The 27,408-nt window shown below is 39.6% G+C and overlaps 1 protein-coding gene across 2 annotated transcripts in view; it reads right to left on the bottom strand.

Moving 5' to 3' along the window:
- Positions 1–1,466: 1,466 nt before the first annotated feature.
- The window catches only part of LRRC8C (leucine rich repeat containing 8 VRAC subunit C), a 93,201-nt gene continuing 67,259 nt past the window's right edge, over positions 1,467–27,408 (bottom strand). For both annotated transcript variants that reach the window (XM_059899984.1, XM_059899993.1), the window contains one exon: positions 1,467–3,873. In XM_059899984.1, coding sequence (XP_059755967.1) covers positions 1,600–3,873 — 2,274 coding nt within the window. In that variant the 3' untranslated portion in view covers positions 1,467–1,599. The remainder of the gene's footprint in view (positions 3,874–27,408) is intronic.

Below are 27,408 nucleotides of genomic sequence, written 5' to 3'. Positions count from 1 at the left end.
ATAGCTGTGTTCCATGTATGACTCAAAGTAGCATTAAACAAAGTCACCAGGATCAAGGGGTAAATTTTAAAAGCAGCATCTTGAAACCCCAAACCATCTTTCTACTTTTCTTCGTTAAGTCACAAAACTTCCTTAGGTCAGACTAGGGTTCCGAAAACAGTGTGAATTTGGAGCATAAAACGAAATTCCCATGATAGGTAGCACTGGTCCTAGATTGAGGGCACAAATAGTGCTTTCATTTTCCTGTTCTATACAGCTTAATAGTCAGTGAAAACTTTTGCCCAAGACCCATACTACGTTGGGTGTTTAAGTACAGAGATAAATAAAACTCGGCTAACCACCAGGCAAAAATTATTTCTATCTACTTAGCAATTTATTCACACTTAAAAAAAAAAAAGGAACAGAACCATTTTAGATGAGATACTTTTTTTAAGCCAAAGAGAGCAGACTTTCTGTGCTTGCATCACTAGCATTTGCAGCAAGGGCAGTCTTGAGGGAGATAGATAGATTTATATACGTACATATACGTGGATTACTTCGTGTAACAGGCAGAATTTGAATAGAGATCACCACTTCCACACTACCCAGAGGAACCAGTGTGCCTGCCTGGGTGCACCAGCTCTTCAGCAGAGTGCTTTAGTAGCACATTTTTTTTTTTTCCATCGGATGTATTCACATATCAAGATATCAAAGATGATTAAGTTACTGAAAAACAGGCTTCTGGTTCCGATTTTTAAATTTAATTACCTATTTTAATTAAAATAAATTAGCTTTTCTAAGGTTGTTCACCAGTACTACATACAATATTGATATTACATGGGAGGAACCTCTGTATTTCCTTTTCAATGATATTTTTTAAATGTTGGTAAAAATGTAAATCAGTTAAATTATAAATGACCAATTCAAGCAAGCTGACCATGGGAGATTATTGTCTTTACTCACTTACAAAATCCTTGCCCAAGGATAAATAACTGTCAGGTATGTGAAAGAATAGAATTTAGGGTTCTGTTGGAGGCAAGGGGAAATTTCGAAAATAATAGTCTATGACAATGCCCTTATGTGAGTTTACACTCCAGAGAAGTGTTTTCTATAGAGTGAAATACTTGGCCAATGGAGAAGGCAGCTGGAATTAAAATAACTAGCACAGATTCCTTGGTACACATACAATGAAAACAAAAATAAGGACCCTGTACAGGTGTAAACAAGCTAAAAATGACCTTGGCAAAATATCTTCACTGATTTAAAAAACACCAAAAGCATGCAACTTAAAATTCCCTTCCCTTCACAAGAATGAACTGAAAAACCAAAACAAACAAAACAACCAAAACAAAAAAACAGACGGAACCATCTGTTTCTGTCAGTGGAAAACAGTAATAGATACATTAGGTTCCAGGACAAATAAAACTTTAAAATATTAATATTGAAAAAATACAATTAAATTTTTATTAAAAATACATACTCCTTACTCAGTCTTTGTGTACATTTTGTTTTGTGTGAAAAAGAAAAAAATAATAAAATAGGAAAGGCGTTAAGACTACCTAATTATTTATACTGTATTTGGTAGAAGCATGTTTCAGTCAAACTTTAAACAAAAATAAGTTATTCTGTTTTCATTTGCTCCCGGACATCAGAAGGCAGGGTTTCAAACAGAGCATCTTCTACAACTAAACCAGCTCGCTTCAGAGCCCGACAGTCGCCCAGTTCGGGAGGGAGAATTTCAAAGTGATTGCCTTTAACATCTAAATAGGAGAGAAACAGTAAATTTCCAATTTTTGGTGAAAGTACTGATAGGCTGTTTTTCCCAATCTTCAGAGTTTTGAGTTTCTTACAGAAATAGAGTTCATCTGGAAGGCTCTCCACTTTGTTACAAGTGATGGAAAAATACTGTAAACTTTGTAGAACTCCGATCTCAGGCGGGATAAATCTAATGTCATTGTAGGACAAGTCCAGATATCGGATCTTGTTGCATAGGAAGAGGTGGGAAGGCAGCACCTCTATTTTATTGTGACTAAAGAAGAGGCGCTCCAGGCTGGTGAGTTTCTTTATATGCTCTGGGATGTAGGTGATGCTGTTATGCCACAGTTTTAGCACTGTCAACTTTCTCAAGTGCTGGAAGCTAACGATCTCTTCTATAGATTTCAGATTATTTTCCTTGAGGTCCAATTCCTGGAGGCTAAGCAGGCTGAACACGGCGTGAGGAATGCGCTCCAGGTCACAGTGGACCAGCTCTAGCTCTGTCAGATTGGTCATCTTCTTCAGATTGTTAAGCATCACCAGCTTGGTGCCATCGTTGTGTATGCACATCTTCTGGAGATGGCTGGAAACATCAACCACTGCCTGCGGGATTTTGGAAACATTGCTTTTGATAGAGAGAATTTTAAGGCTTTTGAGATCCCGCAGAGACTCAAGGGTGATATTTTTGGAAATATCGTGACTTAGAGAGCCAACCAGGTAGAGCTCCTCCAGGTTCCGGAGGCCATACATCCAGGGGGGCAGCTCCCTCATATCATCAAACTTGACGCTCAAGACCTTGAGGTTCTCCTTCAGGAAAGAGAGCGCCGCGCTGTGGATTTTGACCGAGCACTGGTGCAGAGAGAGCTCCTGGAGATTGTCTAGCTGTGCAATGGTGGCTGGTATCATGACATTCTTAATGATTTCAAGTTTTAGAGACTGCAACTCTGTGATTTCAAAAACAGTGTCTGGAAGGCCAGAGAGCATGATGAGAGGCAATTCCAGGCGGTTATGGGCATTCGTCTGCAGCTTCTGCCTCAGTTTATCCGGAGTCCACTCATTGTTTAAATTCAGCTGCTTTAATTTGTTTTCACTCACTTCAGATAGGAACACTGCAAACCTCTTGGAATACAGAGGGTCGTACTGATCTATCATATGAAGCATAAAAGCAAAGTCATTTTTCACATCTGGAATATCATCAATTCCAGTTTCCTGCCGGACATACTCAAAAGAGTACTCCCTCAGAGAACGGTAGAACAGCCAGTATAAGGTATAAAGGCACGTCAATCCGTAGATACTTACAAAGCACAGGTAGCAAAAGGAGAGTTTTGAGAACAAGTGTGCCATGGTATGATTGCAAGAAAAGTTTTTATATCCAGTCATGTCCTGAATGTCAACATTACAGTCCACTGTAAACTGGACTTTGGAAACCAGGGCGCTATTATATGCAATGATGATTAGGAATTTTATAACCTTAAGTACAGTCTGACGAACATACATAGCATATAATATATCACCTTCTTCTACGTGCAGCCTGAACTTCTTCACCTTCTCAAATAAAGCCTTCGCTTGCTCACCCTCCTTCTTATCTAGAGCCCCTGCAGTGGATTTGTCAACCACAAACTTCTCAGGAATTGACTTTAAAGACTGAGAGTTGACCAGGCTGCCTTCTGGACCAGACTGGGTGGTGTTGGACCGGCTCATGTTGTTCTTCCTGTTGTCCTTTTCTTCTGAGTCCTCCCCAGACACTTCAGATAAAGCCCTTGTGGTCCAGGGAGAGTCAAAACACTTCCCCAGGATTGAGATGAAATGTTCTATTTTGGAGCTGGAACCAGGGAATTTGAACCAAAAGTTGCTACAGAGCATGAAGACCAGGGTATGGATGAGGACAAGGTAAGGGAAATACTTGGCGTACCAGTGGAGGGCTCGCTCATAGCACATCTGGTTAATAAAGCTGTACTGCTGAAGGTCCAAATCTGTCTTCAGTCCTTTCATTTCCACAGTGACTGGGTTAGTAGGAGACGGTTTCGGTGGAGGCAGTGGGGTGGTACTGGCCACTGCTTGAGAGACATTCGAAACGGAAGAGTGGTTCTGAGAAGGCTGCACTCTTTTTGGAAGGCAGATTATCTTGTCTTGCATGACCTGAAACAAAGAAATAATATTTTCAAATTATATTACTCAAAGAGCTTTCATAATGTCATTAGTGCAAAGAAAGCAGCAATAACATCCAATAAATGTCCATTTCCTTTGCCTGGAGAATACAATGTTCAATTCCAGCACCGAGATTTTTATTCTTAGCCCACATGTTGGAAAAATGAAATGTATCGATATATCTTTGTTCACCATGTCTAACTCATGACACAAAACGCAGCAGTTTTGTTAGGACACAGAACGATTCACAACAAAATAAATATTTAAAGAACATTCATGTTTAAAAAAAATTTTTTTAAATTTGCATTTCTTCTCTTACTGAAGCCTGGCAGAATCAGTCATTGGTCTGGGAAGTACATCCTCTTATCAGACTCAGTCTTGAATTGGATGGCTCCCAAGATTTATATTAGTTTCTGTATGAGAAGCATTAAAAGGAGGAAATATGGGAGAAATTCCCATCTTTATCGTTTCCTCTTTTCTTTCTATCCGTATCTTAGACATGCACAGATGAACGTGAATGGCTTTAATAAAATGGGAATTTACTAAGCTTTTGTAAAAACTATTTCTTCAGAGAGAGATGAAAAAATACAGAAATGTCCGATAGTAAAATAGTTATGTCTAAACTTGCTGCTTTTCACACAAAATATTACATCAACTTCTATCCCTCTACTAATTCTTCTATTTGTTGAAAAGAATATTAAGCCCTAAGAATGTCCAGCAGTCTCATAAGATTGCAATTTGGGTAAGAGAGAACACATTCTTTCTGAAGATGAGGTAGGATGAGGCAAAATAATCCTTGAATCAACCTGGAGGAATCATCCCCAGGAAGAAGTACATGTAAGTGGAATCATCTGGACAATAAGCAAACAATAAGTTCAGAGAAAGAATAATAACCAAGAAATTGATGGTAATAACATGGAATTAATAATGCAGGGGAAGTCTATTTGTACCTTATTATGTCAAATGGCTGAAAATCCATAGTGTACAATGATTTTGCAACAGCAAAGCTCTTTATGTTGATTCTAGAAGTAGAAACTGACTCTATTACAAAGTAGACTGCTATGGCATGAGAATATGACCATAACCTGGTGACATGGGAGATACAGCTAGTATGTTAATATGACATTGTTAATGGTGTGATGAAAATAGAGACGAGCTAGAAGGTAAAAAGGCAGGCACCTTCTGGAGGTGCTAAGTCCCTGCCAAGCAACCAGGCGGCCCCATTACTGCCCCCTGCCCAGCCCTTCTCCAGGCTTGCTGCTCATGGGGGAAGACGATAAACCTCTGGAGCTTGGCTGCTGCAGAGGGTTTCAGGTTATGCCCTGCACCAGGGTGCCCAGCTGAGGGGCAAGTGTGGGCTGAAATCCTGCTTGTGCCCCCCTCGCTCAGCTGTTCACCCTCATGGGATGCCTTTTTATATTCTGCACAAAGGTACCTGATTGGCTAGCGTCTGCCATGCTAGAGAGGTAGGTCATTTTCTCCCCATTCTACAGAAGAACCCAACTAAAGTTCAGAGAAGTTCAATAACTTGCCCACGTTCATATAGCTAGGAAACAGCAGAGCAGGCTAGTATATTTCCACCACTCCAGATAGTCTCCTCATTTCTCCAAGTTTCTGCTACGATGGCTTTAAGAGAACAGCCCAATGTAGGAGGGGAACACATAGGCAATCTCCAGAAGTTCCTCTCCGCCTTCTGATGTCATATTTCTTTCAATCTTCACAAAGATGTAATTTTTAAAATGTGCCTATTTAAATCCCAGGAAGGCAAAGGCAGTGATCTATTTTCCAGAAGCTGTTAACTACTCAGAAATGAGCACAGAGTAGAAAAAGATACTGGAATTTAGTCACTACGAACAATAGCTGCTCACGCTGCCAAGAGAACACATCCTAAGAAGACTCCAGCAGAGACACAGCTCATGGTTGAAGTCCCAAAGAATGTGATGGCAGGTTGCCTATCCAGGAGTACGAAAAGGAAGAGGGCAGGTTACGGAGTCCAACAGTATCTTCCATGGTTAACGGAAACTCTGCAACACTGAGAAGAACTGGGAGAAGCATCAATATTTTCAAAGGTACAGTAAAAAAGAGAAAGAAGACAGAAAAAAATAAGGCAGATAGGTTTCTTTTAAAAAAAGAAATGGGTAAAGGGTGTTTCTGTGGGATATTTGTAAATAGCAGCTTGTAAGAACTTGAAAGTTTCTGTTTCACCTTTTCTGCTCTTTTGAGAAGCTTGTCTAATTAAACCTATACCTCACTTCTTTTTACCTTTACCCAGAAATTTAAAGATTAAAGTACAAAACAAGCCTTAAGGGAAGGCTGCAAAACAAATTGCAAAGGCATAATGGTAGGGCTCCAGGCTGCCGGTGCAGGGCTAAGGGAGAGTGCTTGGGGTAAGACCAGGGAGAAAGCCACCGCCCACATCCCATTCTACAAACGATCGAGGCTCAGACCATCACCACCAGCTGATACACACACACATGTCATTATGACGAGGAATCCCATCCTTTTCTTCTAGGGACAACCCTCAGACTGCCTTTGGAGGAAAAAGCATTGAGACTAGAGCTACACAGAGTGTTTATATAGGGGCAGGGCGAGAAAGAGGGGAAAGAAATGAGGGTAGGGGGAAGAGAGAAAAATTTAAAAAGCAAGATGAACAAGAGAATCTGATCCACAATATAGCAAGGTGAGAAAGTTACTCTCCTAAAAGCAGATACGAGAATAATTCTTTAAAAAAAATTTTTTTTTGATGTGGACCATTTTTAAAGTCTTTATTGAATTTGTTACAATATTGCTTCTGTTTTATGTTTTGGTTTTTTGGCCACGAGGCATGTGGGATCTTAGCTCCCCGACCAGGTATCAAACCCACACCCCCTGCATTGGAAGGTGAAGTCTTAACCACTGGACCACCAGGGAAGTCCTCCATGAGAATAATTCTTGAACGATATCATCTACGTTAAAGAAAATATCTCAGTTAGTTTGGGAATGAGGAAGACAGGGATCTAGAAGGAGGTGAGTCACTGAGGGCAAAGGTCAGGTGAAGCCAGGCAACAAAGATGCTAAACCCCCCACGCTGTATTGGGATGAACAGGCTTGGAGTTAGGAGGAGTGAGTCAGCAGAGCAGAGAGGGGCTAGAATCGAAGGAAATAGCTCAAGCAACATGGTAGGAGGCTGGAGTGTACACTCATTATTTCTGTTTTGAGATGTAAATACCTTTCACTCTTCCCTAAACCTTTGGTAAAATCTGCTAAACACACACACACACACACACCCCTATTATGAATGAATTTTGTGGAAATCACAGCAAAAAAAGGACTAAATTTCATGCTTGGATCAAAACTGAACAGACAAAGAAAGTTTGCCTGGATGCTAAAAATCTATAAACTGTTTCCATGGAAACAGGAACTGGGACCATGAGAACCTAATTCTTCTAGGAGTATGTCAGAACTTAGGCCATGGACTGGAATTTGGTCCAATATCCTCTAGGTCCTAAGGAGCAGCTGACATCCAGTAATATAAATATATAAAATGCTCCTCAAGACTTTACAATTAAAGTTCCTAGAGGAATAAAAAATATACATGTAAAATTGTTCCATGTCTGTCATAATATCTAGGTAATATTTCTGGAAAAGAAACACAAGGGTTGCAGTGATTGGAGAAATGGGCTCACTAAAGTTGGATTCATGAATTCCCATTTGCAAATTATTTTGAGATAACACCACAGCTGTTTTTGAAAAAAAATTCTAAGGTCAATGAAATAAACTGAATTTCTTGCTGTTACTTTCTACAGGGGGATGTCTTTCAAGAGAAACAAAGTAAAATTCAAACTTCTTTAAAAAAGGAAGCAACCCATCCAAACTATGCCCTGAAATGCTGCTCAGATCTAGGAAAAGAAGTCAAATATTTAAAATTGTAATTATCACATTTATACTAGCAAAGAGATGCATTTTTAAGTAGAGTATGTACACTCTTGATCGCACATTGAAATACCTCGCACGGTCAATGTAAACTTAGGGCCTTTTAATAGTAATTTTCAGTTTTAAATCATTAATGTTCGTCTACATCTTTGATTGTTTATCTTTGATGATGGTTATTTGATTCTCAGTCCCTTTGTTAGAATCATAACACCCATTATTATAATGTAAAAATAAGATCTACTTAATTTAGGCAGTTTCCAGAAAAGGATTGCAATGAGAAGCAGCAGGGAACAGTGGTAACATGTTGAAACAGTTTCACATTTGCATGAATGAGACACCAAAGGGCTGAGGTTCAAACCAAACCAAACCAGACCAAACCACTTAGCATCAGAGGAACTGCTTGGTATAACAAAAATAGAGCAACATAAATAAGGGCCAGCTTATCTATTACATGAGGGAGACATAAATGACATCGATGGCGGTGGTGTAGGATGTGTAGAACACAAGTGCTGAGTAGTTCTGTGTGTGCCTCAGGAAAAGTCAACCATTGTGGAGGTTCTGCTGTTCGTCAGATATGTTAGAGATACCCAGAGCAATGCACCCTTCAAGGTCAAGCACAGGAGAAAGACAACTGAATCAGTCATGAGTGTTACAAGTGCTCAAATTCATGCTTGTCTTTCACAATGAACTTTATAATCAACTTTATAGTCTAGATCCAGAAAAAAAAAAAAAAACCTTGGTGGTATTTTTATTGGGATTACATTACATTTGTAAATTAATTTAAGAAGCACTGACATCTTCATGGTGTTGATTCTTCCTCTCCATGGTGTGCTTCCACTTGTTCAATCTAATTTTGTGTCTCCCAAGAGTGTTTCATAGCTTTCCCCAAATAGATTTTAGACATTTATTGTTAAGTTATGCTTAAACATTTTATTTTTTGCTATTATAAATCTTTTTTAAAAAACACATATTTAGCACAGAAGGGAGCATCTTCCCTTCACCTTTGCTACTCCCTTGCCATTCCTTAGGAAGCCCTGATAAGCTTGGTGCGTACTCTTCTGGATCTATATCTGTGCATTTACAGAAACATGACATATAAACACATGGGATCTTCCTATATGAGTTGTTCTTGCACCTTGAGTTTTTCACTTTCATAGTATGTCTTGGAGACCTTAACACATCGGCACATAGGGATCTACTTCATTCTAAGGGCCACATTATTACATGGTGTGGATGTGCTATAATTTATTAAAAACATTCCAACGACGATGTGCATTTAGGCAATTGTTAACTTAAAAACAGTGCCAGTCTCAAAAAAGTACATGCTGCCTGATTTTACATGGCATTCTGCAAATCAGGCAAGAGAACAGATCAGTGGTTGCCAGAGGTTCACTGCAAAGGTTCAGAACCAGGGAATTCCTTGGGGTGTTGAGACTCTTTTGTATCCTGTGTGGTGTTACAAGAATTTATGCATGTTTTAAAACTTTAATAGATACCTTGTTTTGATAAAGAGTGCATTTTAGAAATGCTGTCTAATATTAACAGAGCTCCACCGGCTTTTTCCTGTTTTTTAAATATCCTTCTTTAATCTCTATTTTGCACTTTTGTCTGTGATTTTGTTTTATTTTTTTAGGTGTCTGTTTTATGTCTTTTTTAAAAAATCTAAACTAATCACCTCTTTCTCTTACAAGTGAATTTAATCTATTACATTATTTTGCTAACCTCACTCATATTTGGATATTTACTGATATTTGGATTATTTCCATAATTTTATTTTTATTTTATTTTATTTTTTTAACATGTTTATTGGAGTATAATTGCTTTACCATGGTGTGCTGTATAACAAAGTGAATCAGCTATACATATACATATATCCCCATATCCCCTCCCTCTTGTGCCTCCCTCTCCATATTTTTATTTTCATATATACCATTTCTTCCTCCTTCCTGCTTTCTGTTGCATTGGTAACATCTTCCACATCTCCTATTTTCCATCCTGCTTCAGCTGGTTGGGAAGGTGAAGACTAAATTTCTGTAATAAAGGTTATCTATAATTTCTCAAAATGTATACACTTAAAGCTTTTCAGAATCCCTACCTCCCCTTCCAAGCATGTTTTAACTACCCGCTGAACTATCCCATTTTGTTGTTCCCAGAGTTTGTTTTAGCTTCCCTTTGAAACACACAATTTAAAAAAATAATCTGTAGTTGATTGTGATTATTTACGTATTTATCATGTGCTCACCAATTTTCTTAGATCCTTTATCTTGCCCCTGGGTTCCTTTTCCTTTTGGCTAAAGTATCTCCCTTAATAATTCTCTAGGGTAGCTTTGAAGATTTTACCTTTAACCCCAGATCTTCTATATTTTCACTTTAATTTTAAGTGTATGTAGATGAACACTGCTTGATATCTGTAGCTAAGGACTTGACTTTCTTCAATTTTGGAAAACTTTAGCAATATCTCCTTAAATAATTGCTTCAAAACTTGCTTCATCATTTCTTCCATTTTTTTTTGCAATTCCTATTAGATGTATGTTAGAGTCTCTCAACCGATCTTCCACGGGTGTGTGTTTGTGCTTTTTAATCCCTGTCTCTCTCTGTGCTGGCCTCTGGGTAACTCAGAACTCTTATCTAAGTCATTACTTCTTTCTACAACTGAGTACAGTGTCATTATTCTACCTAGTGATATTTTAAAGTTCAGTGGCTTTTTTATTTCCATGATTTCTAAATTTTTTATATCCATTTGATCTTATATCATATCTACCTACTTTTTAATGTTATTTCTTTGACCACTCTAAATCTATTTTTTCTGCTTTTTATTTTTTTTTGAACTTTTTAAAGTAAATGTATTTATTTTAACTTCACTGCTTGTTTTTTTTTTTTTTTTAATTTTTTTATTTACGGCTGTGTTGGGTCTTCGTTTCTGTGCGAGGGCTTTCTCTAGTCGTGGCAAGCGGGGGCCACTCTTCATCACGGTGTGCGGGCCTCTCACTATTGCGGCCTCTCTTGTTGCGGAGCACAGGCTCCAGACGCGCAGGCTCAGTAGCTGTGGCTCACGGGCCCAGTTGCTCTGCGGCATGTGGGATCTTCCCGGACCAGGGCTCGAACCCGTGTCTCCTGCATTGGCAGGCAGATTCTCAACCACTGCGCCACCAGGGAAGCCCTTCACTGCTTGTTTTAAAACTTGGTTTCATCTCAGGTGGAGTGAATCAATATTCCAACTGTCAGTTTTGCTGAGAGACTTTCTTAGTATCATTTTCTTCATGTGTTCTGGGTGGTAGGCTTGTTTGAGATTGTTTTCTCTCACGCACTCTTTTGTGGTTTCCTGCGCCCAGCTCCCCAGTCCACCATTAGGACTTGTCATGGTGTTTTGATGTTCTCCTGTGATGTCAGGATCTCACAGTTCCAGTCAGGGAGACATGGGCAGGCTGACTCAGTTCCTGGTTGGGAGGCACCCCAGATGCACGGTTTCCTCTGAAGTACCAGCTCCAGCAGCCAGTTAATTGCCATTCTTTTTAGCTTCCTTTTGGGAGTGAGGACCTTTGGCTACAAACAGTGACCAGGCTCCAGTCTCTTATCTTGCTTGGTGCATTTTTAGTTCCTTTACTGGCAGGAGCTGAGCTCCTGGCCGCTACTGCCTGCGTTTGGATGACAGCCCAGCTGTTGCTTCAGCCCCGCTCAGTATTCCATTTGTGTTCCACAGAAGTGTTTATCTTGTTTTTGAGTCCATGTATGCATTTTTGGTACCTCCTTTTATATTTTATCATGGCTATACACGTTGAACACAGGGAGTGTTTTCAAGCATAACTCTTGCTTTACTATCTTTTCATAAGAGAGAGACAGTGTGCTGTAATATAAAATTAGTCTCAAGACTACCACTATGAAGAATCAACATTGCTTGGGTAGCGCCAAACAAGGTAAACCTGCAATGTCAAATTCCTCTCCCCACAAGAAAAGGCTGGATTTCTTTATACATCTCCCCCTAACAGCATATGAGAGTACTTATTTTCCTACAACCTCAACAATTAAGTACAATATTTTTTCTATGAACTATAACCCCAAAATTATTTCTCTGGTTTAGACTTTAAATCTTAGTTATGACTATATTATCACTGAAAGAAGTGAGAAAACTTGCTGCATATGGTAAAACAGCAGGCATCATTCCAATATGTTAATGTGTGACCCGGGGGTATTCTTTAGATTGTGACCTGTTCTTTTAAAAGATGGTGCTTTAACTGGGTTATGGCAAGTTGGATACAGACATGTAGACTGGAGCCACAAAGTGGCAGGTGGGCCAACAGGAAGGTGATTATCTTTTACCCTCCCTCCACTCCATAGATTCAAATACAACTGGTTCCAAAGGGTTGCACCCTGAAGCTGATCGTCCAGATTTGTCCCCAGTCTGATAGAACAAAACAAGCTATCTCTGCTGATCTAAGAGTGACCTAGCAAGAAACAGATCCCAAAGACCTATTCCCCAGGGCTTGTTCAGAGAGATACTAAGGACAGACTATCCATATAGTCTAAAACTATAAGGATAGTTTATAACTTACTGAATATCTACTTTATGCTAACTATTATAGGAAAATCAAGGAGGCATAACTAATGTTCTAAAACTTATTGAATATCTACTTTATTGAATATCTACTAAAACGTATTGAATATTTACTTTATGCTAACCATTATAGGAAGATCAAGGAGGCAGAACTAACGTTCACTGTTCTAAAAGCACTTACAGTCTCGTTGGAGAGACATAAATAGCCACATGAAAAGTCAAACAACAGTGCACACAAGGCTGTACATATACCATGTGAATGATGTGGTAAATGAAATAAAAGCTAAGGCTTGCAGTGAGCAGAGACGGATTCATGGAGTAGGAGCAACTTCATTTGGGCCTCGAAGCTGCTGGACTTGGATAGGTTTTGTGGGGAGGGTAAGATCAGAATCTTGTGGGTTCCAGAGACAGGAGGCAAAGGGCTGCATTTGGGAAGAACAAGGAATAAGATTAAAAAGATGGGACCTCCCTGGCGGTCCAGTGGTTAGGATTCCAAGCTTCCACTGCAGGGGGTGCAGGTTCGACCCTTGGAAGGGGAACTAGGATCCTGCATGCTGCACAGCGTGTCCAAAAAAAATTTTTTTTTAATAAATAAATAAAGAAAGAAAGATGGACTGTTGCTCTTCCTTTCTGAGGTAGACCCATTTCTCCTGGGAAAAGAGATGGAGATACAAGGGAAGGGAATTAATTTTCATGTCACTAAGTTATCAGTTAATGTACGAACTAATTATGTTCTCTCAGAAATAAGATGCTAGAAGACAAAGCATCTATCCTCAAGAGACGTGAGATTTACCTTCGTCAGTGATAGGATTAACTCTGAGAATGCAGAATCTGTTTTAAGGCTAACTACTGAAAATATTTTAAGTACCAAAAATCTTGTTGAGAAAGAAGGAACTGAAAAGGCAGGGAAGATGGTTCTAAAAGGGCGAAGATTTAAGTGCTTTCATTCTCAGCAAATGTCTTATTCACAAGGCTTGCTATTCTCCAAGTCCAATACACGTGTATTTGGGGGCAATCACCACTGGAGCACAAAAACAGACATCCACGAGCACCACACACACTGCATGACTCTCACCAACACAAACAAGTCCTTGTCCCCAGGGGAGATGGAAAAGCATAACTGCAAGGGTGTGGCATCATTTCCTGCCTGCTGTGCACGTGGTATCTTCCTTCTTTAATGATGATGTTTAAAACTCATGTGTTGGTCAGGAAATAACACCCTGTGTATGGAGGAAGTTTAGACCCAGAGAGTAAAGAAAGGAAGAGAGCGAGCAGTCTAAAGATAATTGACAAACTTTCAGATGTTTATTAATAAACACAAGGGCTGAGTAAAAAGTCTGCTTTTATTGGTTGCTCATTTCCTCAATAGCAACAGGAAAAGGAGAAGCACAGGATCATACCCTGGCACCTCTGGGGCATGAAGGCAATGTCCTGGGGAAAAAATCGAAGGGGTTGGAGGGGTGAGCTGATTAAAACTTAGATTTTTGAATTAACGAATTCTCTTGGTGGTAAGGTGTAACAATAGTACACTTGCTATAGGATTGATCTGTACATGATTAAAAACCAGACATCAAGCAAATCTTCTCTAGTGAAGCATCAACAGAAATTTGTCTGCTTGAGGAACATAAAATGCCACCAGTCTGGTAGAAGAATTAAACATTGAAAAAGTTAAAGCATAATTACCTGAGTCATTACTATACATTAATAGAACAAAAGTATACAGTTAACTGGAGCAGTTTTTAAGTACTGATTTTCCCTCTATCGTAGTACCTGTGGAAACATAGTGTAATTGTCTATTATCATTTTACCTCCTAGACCAATAAGCTCTCTAAAGGCAAGCTCCAACCTTGTTGACATTGCCCGGCACAAAGTAAGTATGTACTAAATATGAGGTGAATAAATAAACACTGTGCCCCCTCTCCAAAGGAAAACAAACCACAACAACGGCAAGTACACACATGTATAAAATCAGATGCCAGTGAACATCTGGAAAAATCTGCCTTAGCTACTTTCCTCTGAGATGAAACAGCTCACTTCACACAACCTCCAAATTGCCAAGTGATGTCAGCCTAGTGATTCCTAAAGCCGGAGCTAAGTGCTGACTCATTTAAGATACACAAAGAGAGTGCCAGATTTGGGAGGCACTACCTATTCATTTCATTTCCAAGTAAAAGAAGAAACCATCACATCTACTTTAGGATCCTGTATGCATTTTGATACCTCTCTTAATAAAGGCAATTCTCCTACCACTATGAATACACATACACTGACTTTTCGAGGGTAAGGATGACTATACGTACTATGAATGTTAATTTTTTTTAAACCCTCGGTTAGCCTGAGACTTCCCAGCCATCAAGGATGCTTTCATTTCCTGTAGCTTGTATTTTAGTTGTATCTAGGTTATGTTTTCTTCCCCTTTCTTTTAAAGAAAGCTTCTCCAGGACACAAAAAAAGAAAAGAAAAATGAGGGAGTGGATGAGATTCAAAACTGTTTTCATTTTGCTTCATGGCATTTTTCCCATAAGCCAGGTAGACTAATGAATTATTTGATCCATGGCAATTTAAGATTTAAGTGGAAAGCATCCATTTCAAAGTCAAACCATGCGAGAAAATTCAGTGCAGATACAAAAACTATGGATAAACATTAGGAACATACTGTTAGTGATTCATAACCAAGACAATTTGTTTCTGGTGCTTAAAAATTTGAAATATTTATAATTATCCTCTTGAAATAATGAAGAAAAAGCTCTGAAGCAACCCCCGGGGACTGAATCCATAGTTCTGTACTCAACTGACTTATCTCTGGACACTGTGCAGTTCACTGATAAATCTGTGAGCAGGAGTAAGATAAAAGAAATTGGGAGAGTCCCAGAGAAACATAAATCCTCTGGACTATCCACACCAATGTACAAACAGCACAAAGATAAGGAATTCTAACACTGGAATCATACAAATAAACAAAAAAGTATTAAAAGAATCTTTGAAAAAAAGATCATTTATTTTAGAAATTTTCTATAGTAATCAAAGAATAATTTGCTCTAGTACTCAGCAAGTGAATGATGTCAACTTCCAGGCTGTGGTAGCTGTACCTTGTTATGACATCACAGAAGACTTGCAGGTAAGGTAAGAGTCATGATAATCTGTCATTTAGGTGTGGTGGATGGTAGGAGAATTTTTTTTCCCAGTCATTATGCTTTTTGGAAGTTAAGCTATCTGGACTTCAGAAATACCATTAATTTGGTTCCACACATTCCAAGCGAATAGATCTTTTACCATATAAGGTGAATTTCAGTTATGGATTTTTTCTTTTTTCTGACTCATCTAGATGGCTGATCTCTGGGCAGGACTCAAGACTCTTCTTTGTTCCTCCTTACTTCTTTCTAGGAGAAGGAGGGCTAGTAGAGGTGGCAACATTAAAGGAGTAGTGTTAAACCTTGGTGCTCATAAGGGGTTAAGGCTCTGAGTTCAAGCAGGGGATCTCTTGGAATTAGTTTGTTTGGAGTCTCTCTTTAGAGCTTCTCTTAGGAGTCATCACTTTGAAGTCTCTCTTCTTCCTTGAAGTTGATGTGATAGGGTGGGTCTGGAGCTGCCTCCCTCTTGGAAGGGGATTATACCCTTGGAGGGCCAGGGGAGGATAGCTCACACAAGCTCTCCTCTTGGCTTTAGGGAGAATCAATAGTCAATTTCCTCCTCCCCACCGCTTCCTCACCCTGTCTCTTCCTTGCCCAGGTTCCCCTTTTCTTCATCTGGGCAAACAGAGATGAAAGTACAGGGAAAGAGGGTAAGGAGGCTTCCTGTGCTTTCTCCAGCTTCTGGTCCAGGTCTTCAGCACTTAGGCAAAGGAAGTCCTTGTGACTTATCTGAGTTCTGGCCTAGCTCACCAGGAGAGTGATAGTGAGGTTTGGGGCCAGAGCTTAGTTTTCATTAAATGTTCTTTTGTCTGTCTTGTCCTCTGTCTATATAGCTCCTGCAGATCCTCTGGGAGAGGAAGGCAGATAGCTGTGGGAGGGAAGAATTGGGCATGTGGACCTTGATCTCAGATTTCTCTCAATCCGTTTGCCAGAGACCCAACTCATCACACCTGTGACATATGGAAATGCCCCAGATGAAGAGAAGGCATTTGAAGTCTATAGTTTAAAAGACTAAAAATAATAAATTTCTATTTTACCATCATTTTTTTTTCATATCTGTGAAGTAGGAATGATGCCAATCCTACTCATTTAATACAACTGGCTCAGAAAGGCCACGTATTTTACCCAAAATCATATGGCAGAGCCCATGTTTTCTGCTTGAAGCTTTGGGGAAAGATTTAACTCTTCTCTTTAATTTACTTGACCTAGCCGAAATTATAAAAATTAACCAAAATTTTATATTTCCAGTGAGCATATGAGGTTTCTTACAAGGTAAAATGATGATGTGGCTGATGGCCTGTTTATTAGACAAAAGATTTGTGGCTGATACTGCAGAATTTCTAAAAATATTAAGTTAAGAAACTGACCAGTACAATGATACACAAAAGTGATTCAGAAAGGGATCTCTACAACATTGTCTCATCATGCATTAGGTATTTTATGAGTCCAGTATCCAGCACCAACATTTTAAAACTTAACATCAACATCCCAAAACATAAGCTAATGTACTTGAACTTAAGATTACACAGCCTTAGCTTTAGGTATCGGTGCAAAGAATCTCACCAGCTCTTAACACTAATATACCTTGAGTAGGGAGATGCCAACTCAAATTTAAAGTAGCTAACTCTAATATTGCCAGTTAGCATAGTTTATTTCTTAGGAAGGCTAAAGATTTAAACTTGCTATTACATGATGAACAGTCAAGTGTACATTTAAAAGCCTTTATTCCTTTATTCTTAGAAATAAAGTGCTGTTACACTAAAAAGCTGAAAGTCTTTATCTGCTAGACACTTCCACGTGGACATTTGCCTCACAAGTCTTATTCTTTGTAACACACCACAACACTTTTTTTTTTTTTCAGGAATATAATTTAAACCATCCTACCTAGAATATCAAGAAACTTGATTTCCCCAGATAGACTTAACTATCCTTCCTCTTTTGCAGCTATTGCAATATATGGTCATTGCAATATGAACACACACACACACACACACACACCCTGCAGCAATTATCTTCTGTTTTAGAAGGATGTATATGAATGTATATGATGTATACATATACATATGTATATGATGTATTCATATACATATGATGTATATGAATGTCCATCTTTGCAACAGTTTAAACATCTTCAGGGCCAAGACCAAGTTTTGTGTTGTCAGAACTTAGCACAGTGCCTATAACATAGCATACTGAATAAACTGGTACAATGAATGAATGTGTTATTTTGCTTCTCCAACTATTCCTTAAGCTCCTTTGGGGCAGAGATGGAGCCTTAAATTATTTTGTATTCCCAATAATACCTAACAGTGCTGGGAACCTAGTCAACATTCAATAAATATGCACTGATTTATTTGCAGTTTCATAGCAAAAATTTCATTAAACAGAACACTTCTTGCTATCACCAAATATACTCAAGTAGAAACTAGATATTAATCCGTCAAGGAAGCTATAAAAGAGATTTCTATACTGGATGAGAACTTATACTAAATCACCTCTAAATTCTTTTCCAATTCTGAAATTCTATTTATTTTTAAAAGAAATTTAACTAGTGCAGGACTGTAACCTTCTTAGAATAAACCAATATCATGAAAATATCATCATTACTCAGAAACCACTAAATTTTAAACGAATTTTAAAAAATCTCCAAAAGACTAAAGTATACTAAATAGTTAATGAACATAAGCAAGCCCTCAAAAGTTCATTTGAAAACTGGTTGTTTAGAAAGAAGAAACCATTTTCCCACAAAACAACATGGAGGTTTTTAGACTCTCGGGGCAGTTCATAAAATCTATTCTATGGGTACAAGATCAAGTACTAATACTGTTACAGAACTCAATCAACACTCATAATGTGGTTTATCTGGGGATGCCCGAAATATACTTCTCCATACAACATCTGTATGAATGGGCAATCATCTGGGTAAGAAAAACCTGGTTTTCACCATGGCATTCAACTTTATTATAAAACAACCACATATGGCCAAAACATAAATTCTCAGTTTTGTAAAAATATACTTCATTGGTCTCACTGAAATGATTCTGTAACTTGCTCTACTGAGGTGCCTCAATGTCTATAGTTTCTTAAGTTTCTCTGCCATAACAGCATGATTTTTTTTTATACACAAACTTTGGCTGTAGTTTTCTAACATGTGAGGGCATATAACATATACAAGTCAGGAATTGTTGATCTATTATTAGCACATTTTTGCATTACATCCTCAAAGCACTTTTTCTTTCAAGTTTATTGCTCAAGCATAAGGGCCTGTCTCCCTTCTCTGGCACTAGGTTTATGCTAATTATTCTAGAGAGGATGCTCCTCGTATTCCTATCCAGCTCTGCAGAGTGCTGTGGTTAATCTCGTATACTACTAAAGAAAGAGCATTTGCTACTGGCTGCTTTTTCTACTTTTTGCAAGGGAGATCTGATTTTTATTACCTTGTCGTTAATTATCCCACACAAAGCTTTCCTCCATCAGTTTATGATCCAGTTTTAAATTACAGTTTGTACAATTGTTTTTATTATTAAAAGAGTCAATGAATTCTTAGAGCTGCTGAAGCACATTGATGCATTCACTCTACACACATTTCTTGAGTGTTAGGTCTAAGACACAAAGGTGGGTACAAAGATATATCACACACAGATCCTGCCTTTTAGCAACTTGAAGTCTTGAATGGGCCATGAGATATATTCTTAACATTTTCTTCCACACACTGTGGTTAGTTAGGTGTCAACAAAGAGGTAATACTAATTGTTTTGGTAGTTCATAAGGTCCCAGTTTCCAGACACTGCAGGATTAAATTCTTTGTCTTAACTCTGGCAAGTCTGAAGCTTAAATCTCAGAAGGCTGACATTTGCATTAATGCTCAATTTAGGTCAATATTGACTTCAAGCCTTACACAGTGGATCCTAGCAAGAAAACACTGCAAAGGGCTACACTCCCCCGTGCTGTCTCTATATCTGCCACACTGGCCTCTTGTGATTCCTTTGCCTGGAATGTTCTTCTTCCAGATACACACATACCTCCCTCTCTCAGTTCCTTTAGTTCTGCTCCAATGTGACTTTTTCAGAGAAGACTTCCTTGACAACCCTACTTAAAGTAGGACCCCTGTCCCTCTCTCTCCTTACACTGCTTTTTCCTTACAAAGCACTTATATCTGACATTATATTTTAAATGTATCTTTATTTATTTTAAAAAAAATTTTTATTTATTTATTTATTTATTTCTGGCTGTGTTGGGTCCTCGTTTCTCTACGAGGGCTTTCTCTAGTTGCGGTGAGCGGGGGCCACTCTTCATCGCGGTGTGCGGGCCTCTCACTGTCACGGCCTCTCTTGTTGCGGAGCACAGGCTCCAGACGCGCAGGCTCAGCAGTTGTGGCTCATGGGCCCAGTTGCTCCGCGGCATGTGGGATCTTCCCAGACCAGGGCTCGAACCCGTGTCCCCTGCATTGGCAGGTAGATTCTCAACCACTGCGCCACCAGGGAAGCCCCTAAATGTATCTTTATTTTTTTGGCAGGGCCTTGTCATTTTTATCACTGCCTAACCCCATTGCCTGGAACTGTTTATTATATGTTAAAGGCAAATGCGCATGGTTCTCAGGACACATGGATTCTCCTTGTAGCCTCCCCTCCACCAGGCTATTCACTCTCTACATGGGCATCTGCAATAATAGGAATCTCACTACCTAACATGACATTTTCAGAAAGTTCTTAACTTTTTGAAAGTTGAGTTTGTATTGAGCGAAAATCTTCCTTCCTAAAACTTCTGTTGTTGGTTCTATTTGGTGTTCCAGGACACGTGGAATCAGTTTAAACCATCTGCACTTTCCACATGGCAGCTCTTTGAGCATCTGCTGTCTGTTCTCATAGTCCCATCAATCTTCTCAACTTTAGGCTATGTATACCTTCAACTAGGTTTCATAGAAGGGTTTTTGGTCCCTCTTTTCTGCTGGTCACAATCTCTTAAGTTATGGTGTAAAATACCCAGAAATTAGCACAGTATCTCTGTAATTCAAAGGTCTCAGTCCCTTTCCACAGCCGTTAAATGCTCACTGTACATTAGCACATGCCAAAAATGTCTCATCCACTTTTCCTCACTCACTCATCCCTTCACTCCACAGAATGAACTCTGGTCAGCACTTACACATGACCCACAGGACTGCTATTGTCTTTCATTCTGGGGGTGCAGGAATGAACCCTACAGACGAGGCCTGGCCTTATAAAGTTTCTATTCCTAACAATTAGAGGTAATTCTTCCAACTAGAGTTTTGTTTTTGAAACAGAGGATGCTAAATCTTAGAGCTAACAATTCACCCACTTGTAAAATTTAGAGTTAGGAAATTTCCTGCTTGTGAAATAGAATATTTGCACAGAGATTTAGAAATTTACAACTGGAAAAGGGATGAGAATTAGATGGAGCTTCTGAAGAAATTAGCTCATATAGTCAAAGTGTTTTGTTGTGTGTGCGGTGGGATTGGGGACCCTCGGGGCAGAGGGCTGAACTCTCCATATTCCTCAAGGTACAGTATGTTATCAGTTCCTGCAAAGCCCCTCCTTCCCCATCTCCTTCATCTCCTCTTCCTCCTGTTTCTTTTCTTTCTTTTTATCACCTCACACCATTCTATTCCCCTTCACCACCATAAGTGAGCACTCTTCATATAAATTTTGGTATATGTTCACCAAGTTGTTTCTTCTAAAAAAAAAAAATCTAACTAGAATTTTCTTAATATTGCTTTGAATTTATAAACTAATTTGTGAGGACTGAACATCTTCGTAATATCAAGTTTGTGCCATCCAAAGACATACAATGTCTTTCCATTTATTCAAATTGTCTTATATGTCATTGACTAGGCATTTAAAGTTTTTTAAGTTCTTGTGTATTCTTTTTTTTATTTATACTTTATAAACTTATTTATTTATTTATTTTTGGCTGCGTTGGGTCTTCATTGCTGTGCGCGGGCTTTCTCTAGTTGCGGTGAGCGGGGGCTACTCTTCATTGTGGTGAGCGGGCTTCTCATTGCGGTGGCTTCTCTTGTTGCGGACCACCGGCTCTAGGTGCGCGGGCTTCAGTAGTTGTGGCGCGCAGGCTCAGTAGTTGTGGTTCGTGGGCTCTAGAGCGCAGGCTCAGTAGTTGTGGCACACGGGCTTAGTTGCTCCGCGGCATGTGGGATCTTCCCAGACCAGGGCTCAAACCCGTGTCCCCTGCATTGGCAGGCGGATTCTTTTTTTTTTTTTTTTTTTAAATTTTTTAATTAATTAATTTATTTTATTTTTGGCTGTGTTGGGTCTTCGTTTCTGTGCAAGGGCTTTCTCTAGTTGCGGCAAGCGGGGGCCACTCTTCATCGCGGTGCGTGGGCCTCTCACTATCGCGGCCTCTCTTGTTGCGGAGCACAGGCTCCAGACGCGCAGGCTCAGTAGTTGTGGCTCACGGGCCCAGTTGCTCCGCAGCATGTGGGATCCTCCCATACCAGGGCTCGAACCCGTGTCCCCTGCATTGGCAGGCAGATTCTCAACCACTGCGCCACCAGGGAAGCCCGGCAGGCGGATTCTTAACCACTGCACCACCAGGCAAGTCTTTGTGTATTCTTGATTAGCTTAATTCCTAGATATTTGATAGTTTTTGTTGCCATTCTGCGTGGTATCTTATTTTTTGTTAAATCTTTTAGTTGGTATGTATCTTTCTAGTTGGGAGTGTTTTATTTCATAGTTTAAAAATTAGACACAAAACAATAATACTAGATTTAAAGAAAAACTATATGAAGGCCAGATGTCCCCAAACAATAGGAATTATAAAATAACAAAAATGCAGGATTTTACAAAGGAAAACAGTAGTATAGGGGACAAAGGAGCAGCACTCATTATTTATATTAAATAGAAGACTCCAGATATAACCTAGAAACCTACTAGCCTTGCAGTTAAAATGTAGTGCCAGTGTTAGCCTAATCCTTACCACAGGGTCACTGTATGGCTGGGAGGATCCAGATGTGGTCAGTGTTCTCAGGGAAATGGGAAAGAGGGGCCTTGGAGAGGAACCAAGCGAGGACAGAATTCAAGTGGATCTGTTTGCCTGATAGGATGAGAGGATCGGGGAGGGTCTCCAAATCAGGGGTCCTGATTAGAAATACAAGATTATCTCCCTCCATATCATAATAAACCCACTTAACAGAGATTTTTAAACACGGATTTTGGTGATTTACAGTACAGGATCCACAACAGAGACTAAATATACAGTAAATCTCATTTGCTTCACATAGGAAAAACTCCAGTACTCTGTCAGTGCTTTATTATTTGAGGGAAAAGATGTATTATTAAACAATCAATAGGCAACATGGTCATAACCATCTATAATAGTGAAATAAAAGGAAATGTTCCCCATTCACTGACTGGCATTGGACGGCAGCAGATGATCTAAGAAAAGTATTTAGATTCATGCCCCGTGTTAAACCCAAGCAAGTGAGGTGAAAGGCACTCATATATTATTCTTGTGGCCAGGAATTCACTGCACATTAAGTTGTCAAGCTGATAGATGACAAGAAATAAAGTTCTAGGGAAGAAAAAAGTATGAGTTTGAATAAACCACCATAACAAGGAAGTCCTAACTAAGGCATATTTTTGTTACTAGATGTAACAGGGATTTTGAAGTAGTGTTTCTCTCACAGCATCCACCACCATCTCTACAGAGATGCGAAACGTTTCTCTTTAAAATTATTTTCACCATCAAATGATTTTTGTTTCATATTCCCCAAAGACTGAAGTAGAATATTGACATGTCGTGGGTACATAGAAACTTTAGAAAACATATCTTAGATGAGGTCTTCATTTTAAGCCTACCCATTGGTGCTATCTGCTGTTTCATTAGGATTCTGAATTTCACCTTAAACAATAGGCTAATCTAAGTACAAATTTCTGAGTCGCCATCTGTAAATTCAGATTTGGCAAAAGAAAAAAGATCTACTAGAGATCCCGGTTAGTATGGGACAGAGGATTGGGGGAGAGAGGTATTATAGAAGCAAGGATTCAGGGCACATTATCAAAATGAACTACTCCGAAATCCCTCTGCAGTCTATAATTTTTACCACCTGTGCTTTCCAGTGAACTGCCTGTGAGCATTATCAGCTGAAGGCCATGTGCCATGGCGCTGATGCTGATGGTTCTAAATCAGAGAAGCAGTTGAGTATGTACCAAAAATAAAAGCGGGGATTAACTCCAACCAACCAGCTCAGATGTTCCAGACTCTTCTCCAGTATGAGCCTGCTGGCCAGTTTGCTCCTGGTGATTGGCTTAGTACACAAGGATTTTTTTTTTTTGGTAGGTGGTTTCAAGTCATTGAAATCATTCTCTTGGCTTTTTTCCCCCCCTAATTCAGAAAGCAGGAAATGTCTTTCCTGCGTAGCAGTCACAGAGCAGTCCCCTAGGGTTTCCAGGGGGCTTGTCTTCCAGTTCCTGTTTCTGGTTTCTAACTGTTAACTCTATATTTGGTAATGGCCTGACGATGGGCTGGTTTGGATTCGGTCATAATAAGATAACCTGGAGTCACGGAGCAGAGATCTAAAGCAATCTTATTTTTCCAGGAAGCAACGTGTTGACCTTTCAGGATTTCGTCTATTTTATTGAGTGTTTTGAGTATCTGAATAATGTTGTTTATTTACAGCACAAGGTTGGGTGTTTATGCTATGGGTCCTTGAGGGTCTGTGACTGTACAGAAATAGGATACATACACTCTCCTGGTTTACAATGAGTTTATATTTGTTTCTTTGTTTCTTTCTGATGTAATCTAAGGAATGCTCTTTATGCATGCTCTTATTCCATGGCAGCCTTGAAAATAGCTACTTGCTCAGAAATGAATAAATATTTGTCAGATGAGTAAGACAAGTGTTGATTTTTTTTTTTAATAAATTTATTTATTTGTTTATTTTTGGCTGCATCGGGTCTTCGTTGCTGCTCACAGGCTTTCTCTAGTTGTAGCGAGCAGGGGCTACTCTTTGCTGCGGCGCACAGGCTTCTCATTGCGGTGGCTTCTCTTGTTGCGGAGCATGGGCTCCAGGCACGTGGGCTTCAGTAGCTGTGGCACATGGGCTCAGCAGCTGTGGCTTGCAGGCTCCAGAGCAGAGGCTCAGTAGTTGTGGCGCACGGGCTTAGTTGTTCCGCGGCATGTGGGATCTTCCCGGACCAGGGCTCAAACCCGTGTCCCCTGAATTGGCAGGCAGATTCTTAACCACTGCACTACTAGGGAAGCCCACAAGTGTTGATTTTAATCCTTTTACATCAGGGCAAGAAAGAATCAACACCCCATTGATAGCTGATAACTTCCTCCTTCCCCCAGTATCTTTAAAGCTACATAGTGTTAAACCTATATGCACACAATATTTTAGGAATAAAGAGATAATGAAATATTGTTTGCCATTGGAAGAAGCCATTCATAAAATAGTCAAAAAGCTATTGGATTCCTATTTTACCACCAGAGTGCTCTTCTAACCCTACTTAGATTTTGCTTTGTCGTGTTTTCAAACCCCAAGCGTTAACTTGTTTTGTAAGTAAGATCAGAATGACTGCACTTTCATTTCACAAAAGGAAAATCAAGGCATAAAAACATATTTTGATTATTGTAAGATCACCTTGGAAATGGGAAAGGATTTTGAGCTTCACAGAGACCCTTTTGCTTATGAAGCTATCAGTCATTAAACCAAGTTCAGAGGATTATCATAGGAGCGCTAAAATAAGAGATTAAATTCTCCCCCTTGGAAACATTACTTTCATTCGTAATATGAATACTGGGTGGTTTTACTTTCTTTAGTAATTTATATCTTATTTCTTGTCTCTTTAATATTCACTATAGGTTGGAAGTTTTTTTTTTTTTAATAGCAGGTGTATAGTGAATAATCTTGTAGAGAATCTAAGCTGTAATTTAGAAAATCAATTCTTTTTATAACTTTCTATTTTCTCTTTTAGTCATTTTGCACTTGTTTTTATATTTAAAATCCTGTTTTACAAGCCAAAACTTGGCCACAGGATCTGTGCAATTGCAATGATTCCATAATATCCCATAGCAGGGTGCACAGGGGTGAAAGCCACATGCTGGAGAACTGACCTGAGATCTGAACCCTCACTGCATCCCTCTTGGCTTTGGGGCATTACCTAACCTTTCAGATGAGAATTCTCACCTGAAAGATGGGACTAATCTACTCCCCAAGGGTCCTTCTGGGAGCTAGATAAAGTACATAAGGATTCTACACACAGGGAGCACAGGTTCCTTACCAGTGTCACTCAATGCGAGTGCTATTAGCATCCTGGATTCTGTGGGAATGCCCCACCCAGTGCAGGATGCCCCCGAAAATGCCATGAGGACCCATAACGAGGGCTTTGTGAAATGATCACACTAAGTCTATTGCTTATGCTGATTTTTTCTTCCATTCCTCTTTTTTAAAATGTATAGTTTGGCTTTGTATACTCATTCTTTGAGAATTAGCTCAAATTCACCTCCTCAAGTCCCTAACTTCCAGTAGCTGAGATGACATCATATTTAATGCTCTTGAAATCTACCACCATAAAGGCGCTTACACACCAAATGGCATTGCTTCTGTATTTGTACAGTCTGTAGACTATTAGCAGTCTGAGGGCAGGGGCTGTACTGTATTTCTCTTTCAGTGTTTCGAGCACCCCACCTAATGCCTGACGTATCTCGGGTGCTTAGGGATGTTTGTTGAACAAATGGTCCACCCCATATGAATTCTGAGCCTGGTAACCTTCATATTCTGATGGAATCTTCCTTTGGGGTATTTCACATTTTTTAGAATCTTGACATCTCAGACTACACTTCCTGTACCCAGTCAACTGGCGTCCATATTCTTCTTAAGGGCTGTAAGGATAGAACAGGCCTGTGTGTGAAGGGTCCGGATTAGGTCACCCATCTGAGGGGCAGGTACTGAGCGAGCTGGGCAGGGTGATCAGTGGGATGCTTCTGTGCAGCAGAGAGACGTGACGGGAGCTGTGCTCCGGGAAGACGGTTCTGACCAGGGCTCAGGAAGAGATGCTTAAGTTGTCCTTGAATCCCCTTCTGAACTCACTGTGGCCACATCCCTAAATGATGTTCATCATAGACATTTTCATAGGTCCACACTACCATTTTCATTTATTTTGTTCCAAGTTAGCTACTAGTTCTTATAGATGCTCTGTGTGGTTTCTCTTTTCTGCATTTCATCCTGTTATGGAATAATTAAACAAGAGAAACGACTCCATACTCCAATATAAAATAAAAAATTACAAAAAAAAAAAGGAGAAACGACTCCTGTGCTTGCTCATAAGCAGGTCCTGTGGCAGTGCTGGTGCTGTGCGTGGCACAGTAATAAAGACAGACGGAGAGTCCTCCTGCAGATCTATGTCACCTCCCTCTGCTATTTCCCAAACTTGCCATTCCAAAATTCGCCCCTCTCCACTACCTACCTTGTTGTCACATCCTGCTACCTCCCTTACCTCACAATCTCTCAGCAGATGTGTCACTTACTATTTCACAGAAGCTACAAGGCACACACTCCCATCTTACTGTGCCTCTCCTCTCCTGCAATAAAATGCATCTGTAGCCATCATTACTATCCTTGTGGAAGGTACCCCCTCCACGCAAATCAAGGATAATCCCACCTGGATCCTGGATCCATCACATCCTTCCTCCTGAAGATGACCATTCTTCTCTTACCCTGAACTACCGGGTCTTATATCCAACTGCTTACTTCTCCACTTGGATATCTAACATATTTCAAACTTAACATGCTCAAAAACAAACTTTTTCCAAGTGGCTCGGGCCTGAAAATCTTAGAGTCATTCTTGATTTCTCTTTTTCTCTCATACATATCACTCACGCTCAGTTCAATCTTCTAGCAAGTCTTAATGTTTTTCCTTCAAAATATATCCAGATCCACGGCTTCAGTCCTGGTCCAAG

This window comes from Balaenoptera ricei, chromosome 1, assembly GCF_028023285.1.
Source record: "Balaenoptera ricei isolate mBalRic1 chromosome 1, mBalRic1.hap2, whole genome shotgun sequence".
Taxonomy (NCBI): Eukaryota; Metazoa; Chordata; class Mammalia; order Artiodactyla; family Balaenopteridae; genus Balaenoptera; species Balaenoptera ricei.
Note: the sequence above shows the minus strand (reverse complement) of the source record. Positions and strands in the feature narration are given on the sequence as shown.